Here is a 22,066-nt window from a genome sequence, read left to right on the forward strand (position 1 = left end):
CCCAATAAGTCAGCCTTGAAGTCATAATTCTTCTGTCTCAGCATCCCAGAAAGCTGGGACTATAAGCACTTTCCACCAAGGCTGTTTTTATTGCTGTTGTTGTTGTTGTTGTTGTTGTTGTTAGCACTAGGCAAAGAGTCTGGGATCTGGCTAGATTCGCCATAATGTGGATGGCCATGGACAACTCAACAATCAAAATTTTAACCATGGGTTTTGAGTTTATAAGAATTTTCTAGATAGCAGCCTATTGTTCCTGAAGATTCTCGGAAGAATTAATAAGGTTTACTGTTTACACTGAGTATCTGGAAATTCTTTCCCCCTACATTATGATAAATTATACCCTTTATCCTAATCTAGTACCCTGTATTTCAAATATCACTGTCTTAGTACCTTTTCCTGTGATAAACATCGCCTAATGACTCAAGGGCAAGAAGACGTATTTCACCTCCCAATTCAAAGGCATCCATCATGGCAGGGAAGTCAAGACAAGTCTTCAAGGAGCTTGAAGCAGCTGGTGCAGAAATAGCAATGGATGCTTATATTCAGTTCACTTTCTCCCTTTTTACGCATCCCAGGGAATGGTACCACTCACAGTGAGTTCTTCCCTTTGGTTAACCCAGTGGAAATACACTCCCACAGCTACGGCCAGAGGCCACCTGTCTCCCAGGTGACTCCAGGTCTCCAGGTGACAACTGAGACTAAGTATCCCAATCACCAAATTTATTTTTTATGTCCTTCCAAAAAAGAGGGGTAATTTTAAGTATGGACAGTCAACGTTGTTGATATGTAACAATAGAGCAACAACATAAATCACAACACATGTTCTTTTCAAATCTTCAACTTTTATTCCAAATACTTAAACACAGAACTGTGGATAATAACCATAATGCTAACAAGTAAGCTATTAAAAGATAAAAATAAGCACTGAAAGAAAATAACTCATCTTCTTCTGTGTGAAAACATGTAAGATGAAAATACAGATCCTCAAATCAAATGATACATTGCATTCTGGTGTCTAAATATCCCTTAAGGGAGAAAAGAAAACTCTTGGAAGCCACTAAACAAAACATATCATTAGATGTAAGAAAATAAAGTGAAATACAATCCCACAAAATATCTCCAAAAACTAATCAACTTTGAGGTTTGCTTCCATAAATACTTAAAGAAAAAATAAAGAGAAATGGGTACAAAGTATCAAATTCAGTTTAAAATCTCTTACCATAGAAAAACTAGAAACAACTGTCACACACTATCTAAAGGGAGACACCTATGTAACCAAACACTGCTTGCAAAACTAGTCCAGCTGGTCCATATCTGTCATCCCAGTTACACAGAAGCTGAGGTGGGACGGTTGCAAGTTCAAGGTCGACCTGGGCAAATAGTGAGGGCTTGTCTCACGCACTGGTTAAAGAAAGCTGAGATATACCTCAGAGGTAATATGTTTGCCTAGCATGTGCAAGACCCTGGCTCAATCCTGCAATCCTGCCTTCTAACTGTGTGGAATTTGAAATATGTGTGAAATCATATGAAGCCCATACTTTCAAACCCCACTCCTGAAAAAAAAAAAAAAAAAAAAAAAAAACAACTTTGTTTTCATGCATATTTTGTGAAAGCAAATTGAGATAAAATTCAATTCCAGTCAACCTGAGAGAAAAAGACATCTTTCCCTGCTGCTCTGGCATCTGTGCACATGTTTATTAATCCCAAGACACTTCTTAACCTCACACCGACCATTCATCAATTTTCATCAGCTACCGTCACGGGTGCCCGCAGTGCACCACAGAAGGCTGGCAGAGAGTCCTGTAGAACCAAGTTTCAGAGCAGAAAAATGCATTGCACTTTTCCAGCCCTGCTCTGTGCTTTTAAAAGAAAAAAAAAAAAAAAATCCCCATTCATTGCGGTGAATTTCCCTGGAGTATGTGCCTGCATTTGCAATGGGCATTGTTAAAAAATAAAAGTAGAGTATTAAACCAGAGCCTAGGATATTGCAATCTCCACAATGAGGAGGAAAAAAAAATAGCCATAGGCGGCACTCTACATATTGAAATCCTGTGACCAGGTGTTCTTGGGGTTTATAAGAATGTGATCTGATTAGGGGAGTCGGGAGAAGGTTGTGCTATAAATCATGCCCTGAGTCAAATGCTTCTGAAATTGTCCTACACTGCTAGCAAGGGGAATTTAATATTGGGCAGTATTTACAGTGCTGAAAATTGACTAACGGAGTGAATGGGGGAAAATATCTACCAGCCAGTGCCAGCATGCTCCGGGGAGCAGGATGACGGTGGGAATTTAGTTGTTTATTAGTGCACAGACATCTGTAAAGATTAAATAAGATGAAAGGACTGGTGGTTTGGAAGCCTATTCACTTCCAAACTACAAAACAAAGAGAGGGTTGTTAAATAATATTTAAGTGTGTATATGTTTTTGACAACTAAATTATGAATGTCTTCGATATGCTCCATACAGAAAGCAAAGAAAACTGCTGCATCTTTCAATGGAAAACACTAAATTCAATATGTACCAAATGTGTGCCATTTAGGATAATGTCATTGATGCACACTTGACAACTAAATTACAAAGCTCTTTGATATACTGTGTATGAAGACTGACAATTATGACCAATAAAATCAAAGGAAGAAAACAACTAATTAACACTAACATATCATTATGACTCACTAGCATATAAAATCCCATGCCTGCTCTTAAATTGCTGGTGCCTGGCAAATGCTGAACTCCTCAAGACATGAATAGTTTCCAAATAACTGCATCCACTAGACGGTTTATGGGTTCCTTAGAGGTTTGGCCCAATTTCATTCTATCCAAAGGCCCAAGACAAACAGATGACTTTAAATTCCATCCTGAAAGATATAACTCTTGGGATTATAATCTGTAGGTTAGTTGTATATCCTAATTAAATTCTGATGCTACTATATAAAAAATATAAACATAGTATGAAGAACACAGAATTAAGAGACAAAAGGCTTGGGTTCAAATTCAAAGTCAAGTATCAATTATCCCTGTAACTTCAGAATAAATCGTTCACCCTCTATCTAATGTTCCCCTCTTCACGGAACTGTGGTGAGGAAAACAAGTGTGAGGAAAAAAACTCAAAAGTGGTAAAAAGAAAGTAATGTACATGTGTTCACTCCTCTACTCTACTATGAGTAGACTTTGTCTAAACCTCACAAATGGAGAAAGTACGGACACACTGACACTCAACTGATCATAATCCAAAGAATAGCCCATTGCAGAAGAGAGGCCTCTAAGAAGCCTGCGCTTATTCAAATTGATCCATGTTGCACATAGAGAAAAGCTGACATTTTCAGCAAGGCATTAAATCTGTTTTTAGGCAGTAAGGAAATATGGATTTTTAAAAATCTGTGACCTTGAGGTTGTATGGAAAAGCATTGAGAGTATAAATTACTTTTAATTAAAAAGTAAAAATAAACAACCAGAGTTGGCTATAGATAGCTAAGCCAACACGAGTTTATCAGATTTAATGGGTAGCTGGAGCTAACAGGTGCATTCTCTAACTTCATTATTGAAAATTTTATGACACCGGATGACCTCCTACACACTGAAGGTGACAGTAGCAATGCCATTTAAGCCTAGAAAAGGCTGGTTTTTCTGAAACCTGTCTTGATGTAATTTATTTCTGCATAAATATACCATACAAGAAAATGCACTGAGAGCCCTTGGTAAAAGTCACCATGTCCTACAAATGTACAGTGCTGTTAGAGAAACCTAAAAGGCTCCTTTGAATCTTTTTTTAAAAAAATCAACATATGTGAAATTCACAAAATAGTCCTACAAAATATGAAATGAAAAAAATGCATTAAATCTCAATACAAAATATAATAAATTGAAGTGGAAAAAAAAGGCATGCCCAAGACAAATTCCTTTCCTAGCATGCTTGGCTGTTCTTTGACAGCCCTGGCTTTGATTTTCATGACACACAGTGCCATGCACACACTGTACATCCTTGTCCCCTGCAGTTACCACTGTTCTCAGTTATTGAGTTTTCAAATAACTGATTTCTCCTGCTGCTCTTCTGGGCTCACTAAACAGCTCAGGCAATCATCTCATCGACTCTCCATTCCTGACCAGGTGACAGCACCTCTGGCCTATCACTCCAACCTGCCACCCCTTGGGTGGTAAGACCCACACACACAATGATGTGATGGGTACTAGGAGAAGACCTCACTGCAACCCAAAGGAAAACACTTTTGCAAACACCAACTTATATGTGGTGATCCTACTTAGAACTCCATTGAATCTTGGATTTCCAGAGAGTCCTCAATGCCCAAAGGGTCCCCTAAAGTCTCCTTTGAGTTCATGGTAAACCCAGAGCTTTTTAATGCGTTATGAGCATTCATAAACTTCTGGAGGTACTTTGAAGTATACAACCAGTGGTGTTTCAGGACATCTTCCATCTCATAGCACTTGGACTGCCTGGCATTCATTTTTCGGAAACGTCTAAACAGTTTATTACCAGATTCATTTCCTTCACTTGCCCATGCCCCAATAGAGCCATCCCTCTCAATAATTTCAGGGACATGGGCCAAGGTTTTGTGAAAATAATTAGTGATTTTGCCCTCGTATCTATATTTGAACTTGGTAGAGAGGAGCTCAGCAAAACGCTGTGAGTTGAAACTGTACTGGCAGAGGGATTCTGGGCACTCTTTAGCAGGACATGTCGATCGCCACACGGGTTTCATCTTCAGGTAAAGGTCCATCAGTTCTCTGAGAGCTTCATGCCTCTCCTCAGAAGGAATTAACTCACAAACTGCATCTACAGTCTCTTGGGTCATAAGCTTCCGGGCAAAATTGCCATTCATCCTCATGATTGGTTTTAGGTTCATTCTTTTCCGGAGATGTTTGTCCAGTGTGGCCTGCCATCTCTTCCTCTCCTCTTTAGAGGCATTGGGGTTTTTATACACTTCCCCTATCTCCAGCTGGAAAATCTTGTAGAATTCAGCTGCGTTGCCAATGTCACAGTGGAGTGCATCTATAGAAGGGACTGTCTCGATGAAAGGTTTGGCAGAGACCCCTTTCACGCGGTCCCGGAGTTCTTCCACTGACTCGTGATAGGGATTGGATCGCCAAACCTCATAGCGCTCCAGGTTCTCAGCATGGCTTCTGGTTATGGAGTGGAAGACAAGATTTTGAGAGGCTTCCAGACGAGTGGCATCACAGAGGGTACAGATGTAGACAGAGCCAGAGGCTTCTAAGCCTTCTACTTCCCGGACAAGTTTTTCATCATATCCAGTGCCCCTGAAGATGAACTTGAAAGTCCTGGGGATGCCTCCCATCTCCAGTATTAATTCACTGCCCTTCATGGCCTCCCTTTCAGCAATGAGAGGGCTTAGGATGGCAGTCAGGGTCTCGTGGTCAGACTCATCTGCCAGCATAAGACACAATGGCTTGCAACACAGTTCAGAATTGGGTTTGGGTTCCTCAAATACCTTCACGTTCTGCGAACCATGCTCTATCGTAATTCTCATTACTGTGAATGAAAAACGAACTGCCTTCTCTGGAACTGCAGGCCCACTCCCATGCTTCTCACTCACATCCCCCATTCCATCACAAGACTCCTTTACCACTACAGTAAAGGGACCGTTCAGGTAGTCGTCAAGATCTTGGGATCTCATGCCTTCCAAGATGTCTTCTTCCATGTCCATCAAAGCAGACACCAAAGCAGAGTCATAGCGGAACCTCTTTGCAATGGTATCCACTGGGTATTCATCCACAGAAGAGGCAAGTCCGGACAGCCCATCAATAATTCCAACATCAGTTCTGGAGGACACATTCTTCAGAGGGGGCTGCCACTCAAAGGGATGGTAGCCTGGCAGAAGGACTTTCTCAGCATTTCGAAGAGCATGCAAAGGCTGAAAAATCTGCCTCCCGGTGATGGCTTTCACAGTCCTGTACATCTTATGGTACTGGCTGCAGCTGAGGAAGGTATTGACACGGATGGCCAAGCAAACAGCTGGTTGCAGACCAGAGCCCCGCCCCTGCATGATGGCCTCTAGCTCATCGGCTTGTCTGTGTTCATTCCTGGCCCTCAGGGCCAGCAGGAACAATGTCAAGCACACAGACTTCACATCTCCACCTTCTTCTTTGTCAGCAAATTCTTTGACTTGAATCTTGAGCTCCCTGAGCCTGTGTTTCTGAGCCCTGCGTGTTAGTGACAGGAGATGTTGACGAGGCCGGCCCCCTTTATTAATATGCACCAAAGCCTCTTTAGACTCTTTGTGGCTTGAGACATGATGGTTATATTTTTCCAGACTCACCTCCTCATCGCACTCTTGTGCAGGACACTTCACCATCAGAGAATTCAAGATGTTCAGAAAGGACTTAACTGGACTCTCCAGGTCAGTAGGGAAGCACGGGTATCGGCAAGAAGGACAGTAGCTGCCCATGACTTTGAGGCATCGGAGGATGCAGATCCTGCAAAACACGTGCTTACAGCTGGTCTCCACAGGGTCAGCCAGAATGTGTTCACATATCTGGCAGGAGATGGATTTCACGAAGTGTGCTGGGAAGTCCACTACAAGAAGCTTGGTACTGAGATGAATCTTACTGCAGCTAGAGATCTTCTTCATGACTTCCTTACTGCTGACCCTAGCCTGAGCTCTCTTGCGCTGACGGTCCCGTCTCGCTTGGTTGAGCACAGTTTTTAGTTTCTTGCTGAGCTGCACATTGGGCTGATGCCTCTTCCTCTTGAGTCCCCCGTGGGCAGTGAGGCAGATGTCACAGGATGGTGTGTGGGGATGCCACTCCGTGGTCACATTCCTTGGGAAGTAGACCTCACAGGGGGCACTACTGAACTTCCTGTACATAATGCTCCAACAGTTATGGCAGAATTCAGTGGGGTGAATCGAGTCAACATCTGCCTTCACATCAATCCGGAAAACTCTGGCAATGAGGTCTGGCCAGGAAGTAACTCTCTTTTCCTTCTTTCGGAATAGGCTTTGGGTTTTAGCATCCACCGGCCCATGGACTGGGTATCTCCGGTTGTGCCCATCACTCTTGAATGGATTCCCACAGATGCGGCAGAAGTGTCTAAGCCTGGCTTGGTGAATTGCTTTGTCTCTTGACTTCCCATCAGCATGGAATTTCTTTGAAAATTTAGGGTGGAGTTTCAATGCTCGCTGAGTCAGAACTGATTTCTGACCACCAGGCTTGTCTGGAACTACTGGAGACTGCTCTAGGTAAGGGTTCCCCTCTGAGGAACCCTTCTCCTTTTGTGCTTCTTCGGGTGCCTTTTCCGGTGCCTTTTCAAAGGATCGCACCCTGAAGAGCTTAAATTTCCACTCAGAAAATTTGATATGCGGGTGCTGAATTTCATCAGGGGCAGGACTGAGTCTCAGGGTGGGTGGCAAGGAGACAGCCATGTCGGCTAAACTACCTGGGAACAGTGGGAGGAAAAAAAAGTCAAATTAAGAAAAATATCAATATCTGATTGCTGTATCTTGGAAATAATTGAGATTGATGCACTTGATTTTTCATTCATTAATTCTTTCCAAAAGATATTTATTATATCTCCTGCTGTGTTGGGTGCTGATAATACAGCCAAGAATAGTCAATCTCTTTTCTAACAGTATTTGGGGCCACTTAAAATATATATATATATATATATATATATATATGCTTTTAAATACTGTGTATATGTAAAATTTAATTCCCTTACCACAAAAACTTTATCTTTGAAGACAGCATCATTGAGTGATTGATCCTGTTTCCCAAAGTCCCTGGTACCCATTAGGGGCTCAATAGTTGTTTGTGAATAAATATAATGATAAACTAGATACTAAACCAGAGAAAAGTAATATTTTCAACATTGTATTAGCCTCATTACACTAACTGGACAATATATTTCCAGGTTTTTAAAACATTCTTCCGGGAGATTGGTTGTTTATTTCTTCCAAATAGGTCATAAAGAAATGATAAAGCTACAAACCCAAAGAAACTAATTACTCACTACTTGAAAGGATGAAGTGAATTTTGAGCTTTATGGATGCAAACTAATAATAAGTATCATGGATAGTAATTATGCTTGCAATTTTAATTAGTGAATGCTGTTGTAAATTAGAAGCCTGAGTCTACATTAGAAACAAAACCTTTAAACCTGCAACAAACCATAGCATGAGCATGCTAAGGAGGCTGAAGGACTTTTAAGATGAAAACTTGAAGTCGTTTCAGACAAAACTCACACAGGTCATCCTGAAAGTCACTGCACACCAAAGGTCATTAGTACTACAGTGTGTAATAAGAAGAGATATGAGGAACATTTTTCTCCTGGTTAAAAATATTACAGATGAGGGAAATGATATAGTTACATTATAATCTCAAAAAATAAAAGAAATAAATTTTTAAAAAATTACAGGTGAAATGAAATGATTCCTAATGCTATTCTGCTATTCTCATAGATTGGTGCCTAGCCCAATTGTCATCAGAGAGGCTTCATCCAGCAACTGATGGAAACAGATGCAAAGACCCAGAAACAAACATTAGGCCGAGCTCAGGGAATCCTGTGAAAGATGAGGAGGAAGAATTGTGGGAGCCAGAGGGTTCAAAGACACTACAAGAAAACCCACAGAATCAACTAACCTGGGCTCTTAGGGGCCCACAGAGACTGAACTAGAGAGCCTGTACTGGACCAACCTAAGCCCTCTATGTATGTTACAGTTGTGTAACTTGGTCTTCTTGTGGGGCTCCTAACAGTGAGAGCAGGGGCTGTCCCTGATTCTGTTGCCTGCTTTTGGGACTCTTTCCTCCTACCAGCTTGCCTCATCCAGCCTTAATAGGAGAGGAGGTGCCTAGTCTTGCTGCAACGTGATATGACATGGATGGCTGATATACACAGGAGGTCTGCCCTTTTCTGAAGAAAAAGGAGGACTAGATGGGGTGTGGCCAGATGGGAGGCTGTGGGGAGAGGCTGGGAGGAGAGTATGAAGGGAGGGGAAACTGTGATTGGACTGGAAAAAATTAATTAATTAATAAAAAATACAGATGAGCATGATGGTGCATGTCTGTGGTACCAACACCAAAGAGGTGGGAGCAGAGGAGTCAATGCAAGTTTGAGGCCAGCCTGGTCAACCCCAGGGAGTTCTAGGCCACCCCGGGCTTCATAATGGGACCCTGTCTCAAGTACTAATAATAGTAAAAGCAATAATAATAAAATGATATGCCAATTATGGTATAAATATCAGTCACAAAATAGAAGAAAAACAAACAATGCTATCTGAGTACTCTCTTGACCTAAACTAGACCAAACTGCCTACAGTTCCTTAGTTCATAATATACCATCCCATCCATGCTCCCCAAATGTGTCTGGGTTAACTCTTCTGACCTACAACCTATGTCTAGAAACCCATTTTTCCCTCAACAGATTAACCATATCAATGAGTTTTATAGCCACATAGGAAGATAATCCCTCAAATAATACACTTTGACCAGGAGTGGGACTTGGGCAAGTGAAGTGATGGAGGTAAAGACTAGTCCTGAATCCTTCTAGCAACACTGCCTTTTAATTTTTCCCTTTAAACTAACACACTTTATTCCATGTATATGTGTATTACACATCAGAGTTGTTGGTGTGGGGTTTTTTTTTCCATTAAAATTAAAGGCAAATTTTAAGACTTGATTGAAAGGGAAGCACAGTTTGGCTGTTCCTCATGCGAGACTATGGAAGCTAAATAATTCTAAAAACATTTCAAAGGTCTCAAGAACCCCAAAGGTATTTCAATTGCAACCAAAGGCCTCAACGTTGCTTTCTGATCAATTATGCTTCTTCATTCTTTCTTGTAACAAATGTGAGGCCAATCTCTGTGTTCCTTGCCTTTGGCTTGAACCAAATGCCATTTTCACCACATTAAATATTAACCTTTCACATTCAGTAAGTCAACTTCCCCTGACTCCCACTAGCCTGAAACTCTTACCAAATCCACCACCACATCTGTTAAAGTGTTCCCATGGAATAATGTAGTTATTAACTACTGCCAGTCAAATCTAATGTATTTACTAGAATGTTTTATACCACAAATCATAAAAGTTTATCCAAACCTTTGAAACAAAACAAAGGTTGAAAGCATGGGATAATGCTTTAAGGGAATATACACAAACATGCTAAGGGGGAGTTTCTGTAGAGGTTACATGTTTTATGGGTTTAGGAGATGATAGAACTTTTAAAAATCTGATTTAGTGAGTCCTTGTAATCACTCCATTTACCAAAGACTGAAACTATTGGTATCACTTAGTTTTAAAGAAAGCATGAAGAAATTAAGAAGATACCTTCATATACCCTTGAGAGGAATATAAATATAAATTAGCATAAAATGTCTAGAGACACTTTCATAATGCCTTTTTAAAGTTAAGATGTGTTGTCTTTGGTGCAATAAATTTCCTTTGAGGAAGATATTCTATAGTTATTCTATAGAAATACCTCAACAAGTATATAATGACATTTGTATAAAGCCAGGGGAGATTTACTTGAAAAGTTGTTAGCTACTTTGAAAAAAAAGAAAATAATACAGATAATTACCAAAAGTGCATTACTAAATAAATTATGGTCTAAACATAGAATAGAAACTACATTACACCATGTATAATTTTATATGCATAAAAAGTAAACAAAAGATGTCCATGTGCAAAAAGAGAAGACAGAAACAATAGCAAGTACAGCAGGATCCTGTTTATGCACACATATTCATATTTTATACACATACAGGAACTCTAGAACTTTATGCCCTAAAATCTTAACAGTACTCAAACACTGGAAAATAGAATTAAAGCTAAGAAAAGAGTCTCTTAATTTCATTATTTTTTGTTTGAAGTTTCCATATAACACATGCATTTTTTTTTTAGTTTTATGACCAATTCAGCTCAAATGAAACTTTTTTCAAGACTAGATTTGTATGTATTCATGATCTTTTTATATTCTTTCTTTTTATTTTTCTCCAAAAAAATTTAAGACCTGACTAAGTCTTAAATCTGACCAGCATCCTTATTCTTGTTTGTCTTTTGTTTGTTTGTTGTGTTCTGTTAAACATGTCTCAAAGGGACAAAAATCCAACCTGTAGAAACATGAAGCTAGGATTTTGGAAGGGTGATTTTGCACCATGATTTGAAATTCTTCACATGCCTATTGTCTTCTCTTGTAGCAAAGGGTCTGAGAGTAGACACCTCAGAGTCTTAAAGGCTGAGGATCTGGTGCTGGCACAGCTCTATTCCAGTCAGCACTACTACCTCAGTATTGCCATCATCTACCACCACAACTGTAACAGTCCCTCCCTTCACAGATCAGTGACTATGAAACCAGCCTGGAGTGCTGTAGATGGGGCAAAGCCGTAGCTTGTAGTGAGTAACCATTAGTGTCCTGAGGTGTCTGGAAAGCGCAGGAGAAGCTCATCTCTATCTCAGCCCTAACAGTAACACACACATTCCCCTCCTTGGCTCACCATCTCCTGGTAACAGCTACAACATCATCTCTGACTGGCCAGTGAACCCCAGAAAGAGCTCATTGTCTCTTTCTCCCTAATGCTGAGATTACAAGAATGGGATGTCACACCCAGCTGTTTTACAAAGGTTTGGGAGAACTTACTTGGGTCCTCTTGCTTGCAAGCACATTATCAGCTAAGCTATCTCCCCAACCCCAATCACACAATTTCTGTGTGCCCAAGTGTGATCACTCTTTGCCACACCTTTTCTACTTCATTCTCTTCAGAGGTACTACTCCCAAGTATCTGCACAACGTGCACCAAAACATTTCTAGCATCTACAAAATAACCAGAACATGCTTGCCCTTCTTCCAGGGGACCCTCTCATTGAAATGCTTTAGAAAGACATATACAGTCACAATCCTTCATTACACATCCCAAGAGCACAACCTCAGAATAAGGTCTCTTCCATGGCAATTCTCAAAACTAATATGAGTCAGAATCACCACAGGGATTGTTTTCCAAAGCATGCAGATCATTAGCTTGCAGAGAGCCTGCCTATTTGTCTAGGTGGAGACTAGAGAATGAATTACTGCAATGGTCCTGATGGAGTGGCATACAGATCACATTTTCAGAAACACTGGATGTCTCAGTTCAGGAAATGTCAGGTCACATTGCCAAAACCTGGGAAATTGCACATTTCCTCCCAAACTGGAATTCTCTGCTCCTGATTATTTTTTCTTGCCTGAGCTAACAGTGTGTTAGTTCATCTCTCCTTCGCAGTCATTCAAGCAGCTCTCCTTAAGCCCTGCTCTGCCAATAGCATTCATTTATATCAACTTAGATGTGTTCCATCTGCTCTATAAGCCTACCATGTCTCTCAGCTTGGCCTCTTATTCCTTTTCTGTTTTTCCTTCATTCCAAACAAAAACAAAATCAGTGCCAGCTTTCCTCATTCCCTCCCTTCACTGCCTGCAAGGAACACATCTCTCATGGTTCTGATTAGAAACACACAAAAATATATATAAATATCTTGGCTCAAGGCATGAGAAATATGAGAGTTACCTTGCTCCACAGGCCTCCTGGCCAGAATGTTGAGATGTCTGCAGTTTAGTTGTTACTTATTATTCGATAGCACAGAGATAGCAACATGTGTTGTCTACTCTCTCCTTGCTTTCTTGCCCCTTAGTGCATAATGCTGCATTATTTATCAGTCCCCACTGTCCTTCCCACCCTCCCCCAACACAGAGGGCTAACCACAAATGATGGTAGCCAATCACAGGCCACCACCACCCCCACCAGCTCCAGCTGGCACCTGGCTCTTCAGGAAGCTTAGCTGGAGGACCCAAATGTAGAAACATGCATGATGTGTTCTGGAGAGCTGGCTACCAGTTCACTGCCTGAGAATGCCTGGAGTAGAAATGATCTCAGCACTCTAAGCTCTGGTTTCTACCTGGGTTCTAAAGCTCCATGCTTCAATGTCTGCATCCAAAAGTCAATGGAAGCTAGCAATGAGAGTTCCTATAGGGAAATTACTGGAATGGTACCTGGTTCTTAGTAAAAGCCTATCACATATTAACAAAGCTATGAATTTTTATTTATCATTTGTTATAAACCACCCAGAACACTCCCACCTGGTCAAGTCTTTGTCAGAAAACTTGATACACCTTGAAAGGAAACTAAGTTTAAACTTAGTCTTGAAGACAAGAGACCTGGATATAAATGACTCAGGCCTTGGATTCCTTACTTAAACCCTATAGGTTTAAATCTGGTCACCCACAACATAGGCTTGGTGCTATTAGATCAGTGTGCTAGGTCTCTGAGTGCTTCCTACATACTTAATTCTCACAACAATCCTATACATTTGATAATATTATCTCTAAAGAAAAGGTTTCAAGCAGTAGAAAACCTGGCCCATGGTCACTTGGCCACTTGTTGAAGGTGGGTTGGAATTGTGAAGCCCTCTCCCTGCCTCTGTCTCTGTCTCTCTGTCTCTCTGCCTCTGTCTCTCTGTCTCTCTCTCTCTCTCTCTCTCTCTCTCTCTCTCTCTCTCTCTCTCTTGTATACATGAGTGTGTAAAACCACATGGGCAGATGCAGGTGCACCTGTATGCAGTGTGCATATAGAAGCCAGAGGCCAACATCACTGGGTGTCTCACTTCATTGCTCACTGCCTTATTTTTTGAAGCAAAGTTTCTCGCTGAACCTGAGGCTCAGCAATCCCAGTACATGGGCTGTCCAGCAAATCCCAGGGATCCTCCTGTCACTATCTCCCCGGTACTGGGATCATGGACAATGTAGCACTGTACCTAGCTTTTATATACGCACCCTGAGAATTAAGCTCAGGTCCTCAGTTCATACACTTGGGACACGAGAGAAAAAGCACAGGATGACTTACATGGAAGCAGGTATCTTCCATTCATGCCACACTCTTCAAAATGCTGCAACCCAACTGGGGTCACAGAAAGGAAAAGAATAAGTAAGCCATTCATGCTTCATCTTGAAGGAAAGGGAAAAAACGGTATTATCTCACAGAACTGGAGCTTACTTTTATCAGTCCTGTATCACTTTATAAACAGAAAAATCCAGAAATATTACAAAAACTAATCCTAATGAATTAGTAAAAACATTGGATACGTACAAAAATAGACTTAAAATTGTTTAGTCTTACAAAAGTTTAGATGTCTTTATATCAAATTCTTCAAAGTCAAGAGCACTAATATTATCCCCAATTTTGCCCAACAGCCTCTTCCTTACCACCCACATTGCAACCATACTGTTGTTATTTGTCTCCCACTGTGAGCTGAGACCACTTTCCTGGCACATGGAAAAACAAGCTAAGCAAAGGACCCAGGTCCTTTTGACTAGCGACTAAACTTCTATTCACTATCCTTTCAAGTATTTTCAATGAAATAAGCCCCACCTGGAGCAATCCTTGACTTTCATCATAAAACTGCAAAGTCAGAGCTGCCTAAGACTCTGTGTTGTTCCAAGCAAATTAAAAAATGGAACGTGCTGACAGGTGTTAGCCAAATTTTGCAGGAGGCAAAAAAATGAAAAGGGCGAACTAGCATCTGGACAATGTGGTGCCAGATTCCAGCCTGCAGCATAGCTGAGTGATTATCTATGGAGAACCCTGGAAGAGCCCACAGGTCCTTTGCTCTCTGGGCTTCTTCGCGCATGCCTTCCTGCTGTCCTTCCTTTCAGCCTGCCTGTCCATCCAAGTCCCAAACCCTCCTTAACAAGTTGCCTGCACTTATTCCCTGTGACTTCCCAAAGGCCCTTTTAAAAGACCTTTTCAAATTCAATTTCTTCCCAGACAGCAATGAGCTCTAGTTGCTGATACTAATCAGAATCTCCTCCTGCAGCCAGAGTCTGAGTAGGTGAGCACCACATTTCCCACTCTTATCATAACCCAGCAGACGCTGGTTGCCAACACTGTGATTACATACATAAGCATGTATCTATACATCTCCAACTAGCAAACGTCTTGTCTCCTAACATCATCGAAAGCCGGAACTAAAGGGGGACTTAGAGGTTATCTGGTCCTGAGGCTGCATCTTGAAGGACAAAGGGCCTCCATGCAATGTCACAGGAGAGGAAGAGCTGCAGAGAGAATGCTTCAAATGTGGTCTCCAGGGTCCCAGGACAAGATTCTTTTCACTCTAGTAAGAAGAGATCCTTACCCCTCCCACCCTGACACCTCTTTGACGAGTTTGGGCCAACAAGGGACTTGAGTTGGTGACAGGCCAGAACCTTAACGGGTCACTGCTAAATTCGAGCCTTGGATGATTGTGAGAATTTGCATGCTGCATGGACCATAAAGAGACAGTATCTCCACTCATTCATTTCTCCCCCACTTCCCGGGCCTTAAAATTGCTTTCTAATTAACTCAGTGTGGATTATCCCTGTTAGTAAATTTTCTAATGCGTTATTAATTACTCTAACCGTCAACGGCAGCTCATTTTCAGCACGTTCTGGAATGCCGCAGCAGGTTTCCCCTGAGCGCAGCCAGCCTGTTTTCTAAACAACTACTGCCACCATGTGGGAAAAAATGGGCAGATTCTTGAGGAATCAAAACAAGCCACCAGAAAAACAAAACAAGTACTGAATTTGTGGACTGGTTAAGAAGAAATTGTGCTTTTTATTCTCTTCTCTACCTTTGTATCAACCTCTATCCCCTATCTACCCTTTCCACCATGGCTTGCCACTCTAGGAATCCTCCACCTCATCCCCATAGTTCCTGCGAACCAGGAAATAACACTAAAAGCTTACAAGGTCAAAGTAATTCGCCCAAAAGCTCACACCTAGTTAGTGCCAATGTTCCACCAAAGTCACAGGTCCCACATGGAAATCTGGCACCACTGTCTCTCTACTACTGACTGCTCCCGGGCCCCCTTGACACCTTCTCCTAATTCCTCAAGCAGGTAAAGGTGTGAGAACAGCATCTTCTTTGGTGATGCCGGAGACTGAGAAGTGCTGGGCTGGACACAAGTCTCTACTAGACAAAGTTTCTAACCTGGTGACAGGTATTCCTGTCCAAACCCAGCAACAGAAGGGTTGCCTCCATTCCATCTAGCTGCCAAGTATTTAACAATGGTTTCAAAGGTCAAACTAGGATGGACTTGGTCTAAAGTTCTCAGAGCTAGTATTCATGTTTGAAAACCAAGCACACCTATCCTAAAACTCAGAGAACAGAAACGGTGTTGACAGGACACCACTGTGGAAAGTTCTTTTGTTTCATGCACAAAATTGTAAGTCATACTCAAAGCCATCTTCAGATATGAGGTATGAATAAAATGGCTCCCAAGGCATCTCATATTGCATATATTGATATTTCCAAAATCTGGAAATGTGCCAAATGAAGTTACACACAATCAATATTTTATTCTGTTGTAACAGGATAGTTTAAAGGACCATTTGAATTCTAGTGCTTTTTATTGATGCCAATTTTAGATTAAAAGTAACTGTCATTCATGAAGGATACAAGTTGAGTTTAGCTGTAGTTGGCATTCACAGTTCTTAACTCTGCTATCAATGGGTGACCTATTTCTTCAGGCTTCTCTGAGTCTTCAGTGAATCCTCACTCCAGAATCAATGACAAACCAGAACCAACAAGGGATGTCACTAATTAACATGTGGCAATGGTTTGGAATACTGTTTGAGTATCCCCTGTGGTTTCAAGTGTCTACATTTAATCCTCATTGCGGGACATTAAAGGTGAGGACTTTGGGAAGTCAGAGAGGGTCACTAGAGCAGAGGTCATGATTGAATACTTAAGGGAGAGAGACCTGATAGAAACACATTGACCCACATGCTATCAGTCTCCTGCACTATGATGCTCTGCACCTTCAGAACTTTTCCAGCAAAAACTTTTTGTACCCCTAGAGTTGTGAGACAAAATAAACTTGTTTCTATTATTGAATAGCCTGCCTTGGATATTTTAGTACAGTGATGAAACACTAATACAGAAGTATTACGTGTATCATACCAGAAAAATTATTCATAACAATATGACAAAACAATTTGTAAGTAATTTCCAGGCCTTCTAAACATCTTCATGGCCTCATAATTATTCATTGGCTATCTTTGTTTTATAGAGACTACAATTAAAATACAGAGGGTGAACTCAGATTAGGTAGTTTCTGGTCATCTGGATTTATAATCCCCTTTCTCTAACACAGATGTTTCACGAGCTGATGAAATATCTTAGTAGGCAAAGCCTGACTACCTAAGTTCAATCCCTCGGACTTATTTGGTAAAAAGAGACACAGACTCCCTCAAGTTGTAGCTGTCTTCTGACCTCCACATTTCTGACATGACACATGCCATGCATGTGAGTACTACACACACACACACACAAAGAAACAGACAGACAGACAGACAGACAGATAGACAGGGACAGGGAAGAGAGATGATAAATAAGTGAAATGTAATGAAAATAATTGTAAAAGGAGTAAGGTGCTGGAAAGATGGTTCAGTATTTAAGAGCAGTTACTATTCTCCACAAGACTGGAGAGCAGTTCCCGGAACCCATGGCAGGTAGTTAATAACCACCTATAACTCCAGCTCCTGGAGATCTCATGCCCTCCTCTGGCTATCATGAGTATCCACACACATGTGACATACGCATTCACACAGACATACACACATACAGATAAATAAAATATGGCTGTCTTTGATGATCTAAGTGCTTTGATGCCCAATACCTCAGGATGTGACTGTATCTGAAAACAAGTACTTGTATAAGTCAGTATTCTCCAGAAAGAGGGGGATAGAGCAAGGGAGGGGAAAGAATGAGTTTGCCTCACATGACTATGGATGCTGAAAATTCTCACAAACGACTTATCTAACAAGATTGTGAACCATGAGGGCCAGTGGTGTGAATCAGTCTGAGCCTGAAGGGTCAAGAACCAGGAGCTCCAGTGTTCAAGAGCAGAAAATGGAAGTTTAGCTCGAGGAAAGCAAATTTTCCCTTCTTCTGCCTTTTTGTTCCATTGTAAACCTAAACATATTGGGGGATACCCACTGTCACTGATGAGGGTGTCTTCTTTACTCAGTTCATTCAATTACTAATTTCTTATGAATAAGCCCATGTTTTACCAGCTACCTAGGCCTCCTTGGTCCAGTTACGTTAACACATAAAATTACCTATCATGACTCCCTATAGAGGTGATTGGGCTAAAATGAAGCCATTAGATTGGTTTCTAATATACCAATCTGACTATTGTCACATGTAAAGGAAATTGAGGTTTGGAGACATGGCTCAGCAGTTAAGAGTACTTGCTGCTCTTTCAGCAACTGGAGTTCAGTTCCCAGAACTCACACAGGGTAACTCACAAATGCCTGTAACTCCAGCTGTATGGAATCTGACACTCTCTTTTGCCTTCCTGGTATTTGTGCACACACGATACACACACATGCACGTGAAGAAAAACAAATGTTTAGGAAAAACGAGAAAAGGGAAAGGGAACATTGTGGGAAATGGGGCAGGAAGATTGTAAGAGCCAGGGGATCAGGGAGTTTGCTGGGAGATTGTGTCCCTTAGGAACATCAGAAGCTACAGCCATACAGTCTCACCAACATGACCACATAAACATGATCTAAACACATGCTAAAGTGGCTGGGGTGGGGGAGCCAATGAGGCCCAACCATACACAAAGAACTACAGGCAACTAAGGAACATTGAGAACAGGAAGAATAGTCTTCCCCAGGGAAGAGCACACCAATTGGTTATTCAATACCAAATGGTCAGTCCTGGAAACATACATACAAGTAACATCACACAGACTGAGCAGGTTATGTTTATGTATTTAGGAACATATATGTGTATACATATGCATATATGCATGTAACAAGATATATTTAATGAAAGTAGAGGCCATTAATTTGAGGGAGAGGGAAAGGAGGAAGATGTGGGAGGATTTGGAGAGAGGAAAGGGAAGGGAGAAATGATATAATTACACTATGATCCCAAAATGTACAAAAATAATAATTTTTAAAACACAATTTAAGAAAGAACCCTGGCTTTGAAACTTTATAATGTCCCCCATTATATTCTAGCCCTACCTCTTTTAACCAGTGTGAATTTGGGAATATTCCTTAGTCTCCCTGGTACCACTTTTTTAATTTTAAAATTGGAGTCATGGGGCTGGAGAAATGGCTTAGCAGTTAATAGCACTTACTAATCTTACAGAAGACCTGGGATCAATCCTCAGCACCCAAACAGTGGCTCACAATTGTGTGTAACTCTAGTTCTATGAGATCCAGAGTCCTCTTCCTGCTTCTGTGAGACCCTGGATGCATGTGGTACACATCAACGCACACAAACACACACATACACATACACATAAATGTGGTGGTATTGTGTTCCTCAAAATATTGTGTACCTTAATAAACTTATCTGGGGTCAGAAAACAGAAAAGCCACTAGTTAGGCAGTGATAGCACACACCTTTAATCCTAGCATTCCAGAGATAGAAATCCCTCTGGATCTCTGTGAGTTCAAGGCCACATTGGAAAAAGCCAAGCATGGTGACACATGCCTTTAATCCCAGAAAGCCAGCCTTTAATCCCAGGGAGTGATGGTAGAAAGAGAAAGATACATAAGGCGTGAGGACCAGAAACTAGAAGCATTTGGCTTGGTTAATCATTTGGCTGGTTAAGCATTCAGGCTTTTAAGCAGCAGTTCAGCTGAGAGCCATTGGGATGAGGACACAGAAGCTTCCAGTCTGAGGAAACAGGACCAGCTGAGGAATTGGCAAGGTGAGGTTAGCTGTGACTTGTTCTGTCTCTCTGATCTACCAGCATTGACCCCAATAATTGGCCTCAGGTTTGATTTTATTAATAAGAACTTTTAAGATTCCTGCTACACATAAAAATAAAGATACAGGATCTTTTTTAAAAACATAAAATTGGAATAAAACTGTGCACCTAGTGATGCCCTTGGAAAAATTAAACAAGTTAATCCGGGTGAGGTGATTATCACTCTGTTAAACAGATCTCCCAATCTTCCGCAAAACACTCTCCTTCCACAGTCTCCTTCAGTCTGCTTGGTGACAATTCCACACCTCAATGAGAGCTCTTGATCAGGACCAGGTCACACTGACTGTTCTTCTCGGAACGCTCACATCCAATCAGTCAGCAACTTTTAATCTTCTTAAAATCACGGGGGATATTTCATTTCTCTGGTCCAAACCCTTTATTCTGCTTTTCCATCCTGGTTAAATCTAACACCAAAGGTCTCACAAGAGTCAAGAGCAGACCACCTCTTTCCTCTATTTTTCCACTGGACTTCAGCTGCTCCAGACTCCCTGTGCTCCCCCAAAAAGCCCAGATAGCCATCACATGCAGTTCACTTACTGAAATACCACGTTAGACACTTCTGTGCTAGTCAGGGAGCTACAGAGGGGGTGAGGGGTTATACATACATACATACATGCACACGCACAGGCGCACGCACGCACGCACGCACGCACGCACAGAAGAGAGAGAGAAAGAGAAAGACTGCTCTCTAGATTTTGTGTTCCCAAAGAATTTCACTGCCTCACAAGGCTGGGACTGTAAAAGGCCACCATGTGACCTGATGATGAACTGTGTGAGAGGAAGTCCAACCAGACAAGAGAAAACAGGAAGCAAATGGGGCGGGGGGAGATCTGACATGAGAATGTTTAAACTTTTGGATTAAATAAACTACAACCTTACAGGCTTCTAAGTGATGGAAGTCATAAAATTCTATGGACTACTTAAGTGAGGTTGATTTTAGGGTTTTTGACTCATTTTGTTTTGTTGGCAAGGTCCTGTTAAATAGGTTGAGTTGGCCTACAGTTCACAATCCTCCTGTCTCAGTCTCCTTAAAGCTGGGACTTCAGGCATGTATGTGCCATTTATACTGGGTTGAATTTAGGTTTCTGTCCATTAAAACCATCCTAAGTCCAAAGACACAAAGATCTTATCTTCTATCCTTGTGAGTTTTCCTTAGAAGTTTTGAGTTCCTGGAAAATTACAGGATTGTCCCAAGGAAAACTTTCCTTCAACTTACAGTGTGTCTGGAACTTTAACATTTCCCTGGCTACTAAGGGAGTCCTTGCTTTGGTAGTTTTTTCCTTAAAGAAGATTGAAATTTAGGTTTCTCATTTCCCCCTCTTTTTTCAGATTGATACAAATTCATTTTACATAGTGACGTGTTTCCTAAAGATAATTTGTTCAATTACATCATGTACTTTGTCCATATTCACCATCCCCATATCTTTCCATTCCTCCCACCTCCCTGTTTACCCCGGCAACTATTCTCCCTCCTGCTTTTTCATGTGGGGTTTGTGGGCGTGTGTGTGTGTGTGTGTGTGTGTGTGTGTGTGTGTGTGTGTGTGTGTGTACATACATATTTGGCTTTGTATAACTTTGTACAATCTAGGATTCACAGATGAGAGAAAATATGTAACAGTTTTATTTCTGAGCTTATTTCACTTAATATAATAACCTCCAGTTACATCCATTTTACAACAAACGATGTAAAGTTTATCTTTCTTTACAGCTGAATGAAAATCCACCATGGAGTTTACTAACTATGAACCAGTATTCACCTCTCCACCTTCCTGACTGTGAACTCATTGTGACCAGCTGACTCCCACTTCTGCCGCAATGGCACTCCTGCCATGATTAACTGTATCCCTTCAAACTGTGAGCCAAGACAAACTTCTCTCCTTAAGTTGTTTTTCGTCAGACATTTTGCCACTATAATGAGGAGAGTGGCTAACACAGTGATCGTTCATGATTGCATAGCCTGCCTCAACTTTATGAGTTCTTCAGTCGTACCACCTTTGTTAATGTTTGGTTCATGTACAGACCTTGAGAACCTGCTCATAACACGGAGGAACTCAAGCCTTTCCCCTGTTAGTCTATATGTGCGATCTAAGAATGTCCATAGACCCAAAGTGGAAATGGGTTGTTAGCCAACTGCATAAATTATTCAATAGGCATAGGGTGGGAAGAAACACACACACACACACACACACACACACACACACACACACACACACACACCATACACGAGAGAGAGGGGGAGGGGGACCACAGGGATAAGCAGGTAACAGTACAAAGATGAAAGCAGCCCACCTTCCAAACGTTT

The 22,066-nt window shown here is 41.3% G+C and overlaps 1 protein-coding gene across 1 annotated transcript; it reads right to left on the reverse strand.

Moving 5' to 3' along the window:
* Positions 1-855: 855 nt before the first annotated feature.
* On the reverse strand, positions 856-12,611 carry Rag1 (recombination activating 1). Its single transcript, XM_028895036.2, has 2 exons — positions 12,507-12,611; positions 856-7,411 (listed from the first exon to the last, which is right to left on the reverse strand). The coding sequence occupies exon 2, from the start codon at positions 7,395-7,397 to the stop codon at positions 4,260-4,262; it is 3,138 nt and encodes a 1,045-aa protein (XP_028750869.1). The 5' UTR covers positions 7,398-7,411; positions 12,507-12,611; the 3' UTR covers positions 856-4,259.
* Positions 12,612-22,066: the final 9,455 nt, after the last annotated feature.

The sequence above is a fragment of the Peromyscus leucopus genome, chromosome 4, assembly GCF_004664715.2.
Source record: "Peromyscus leucopus breed LL Stock chromosome 4, UCI_PerLeu_2.1, whole genome shotgun sequence".
NCBI lineage: Eukaryota > Metazoa > Chordata > Mammalia > Rodentia > Cricetidae > Peromyscus > Peromyscus leucopus.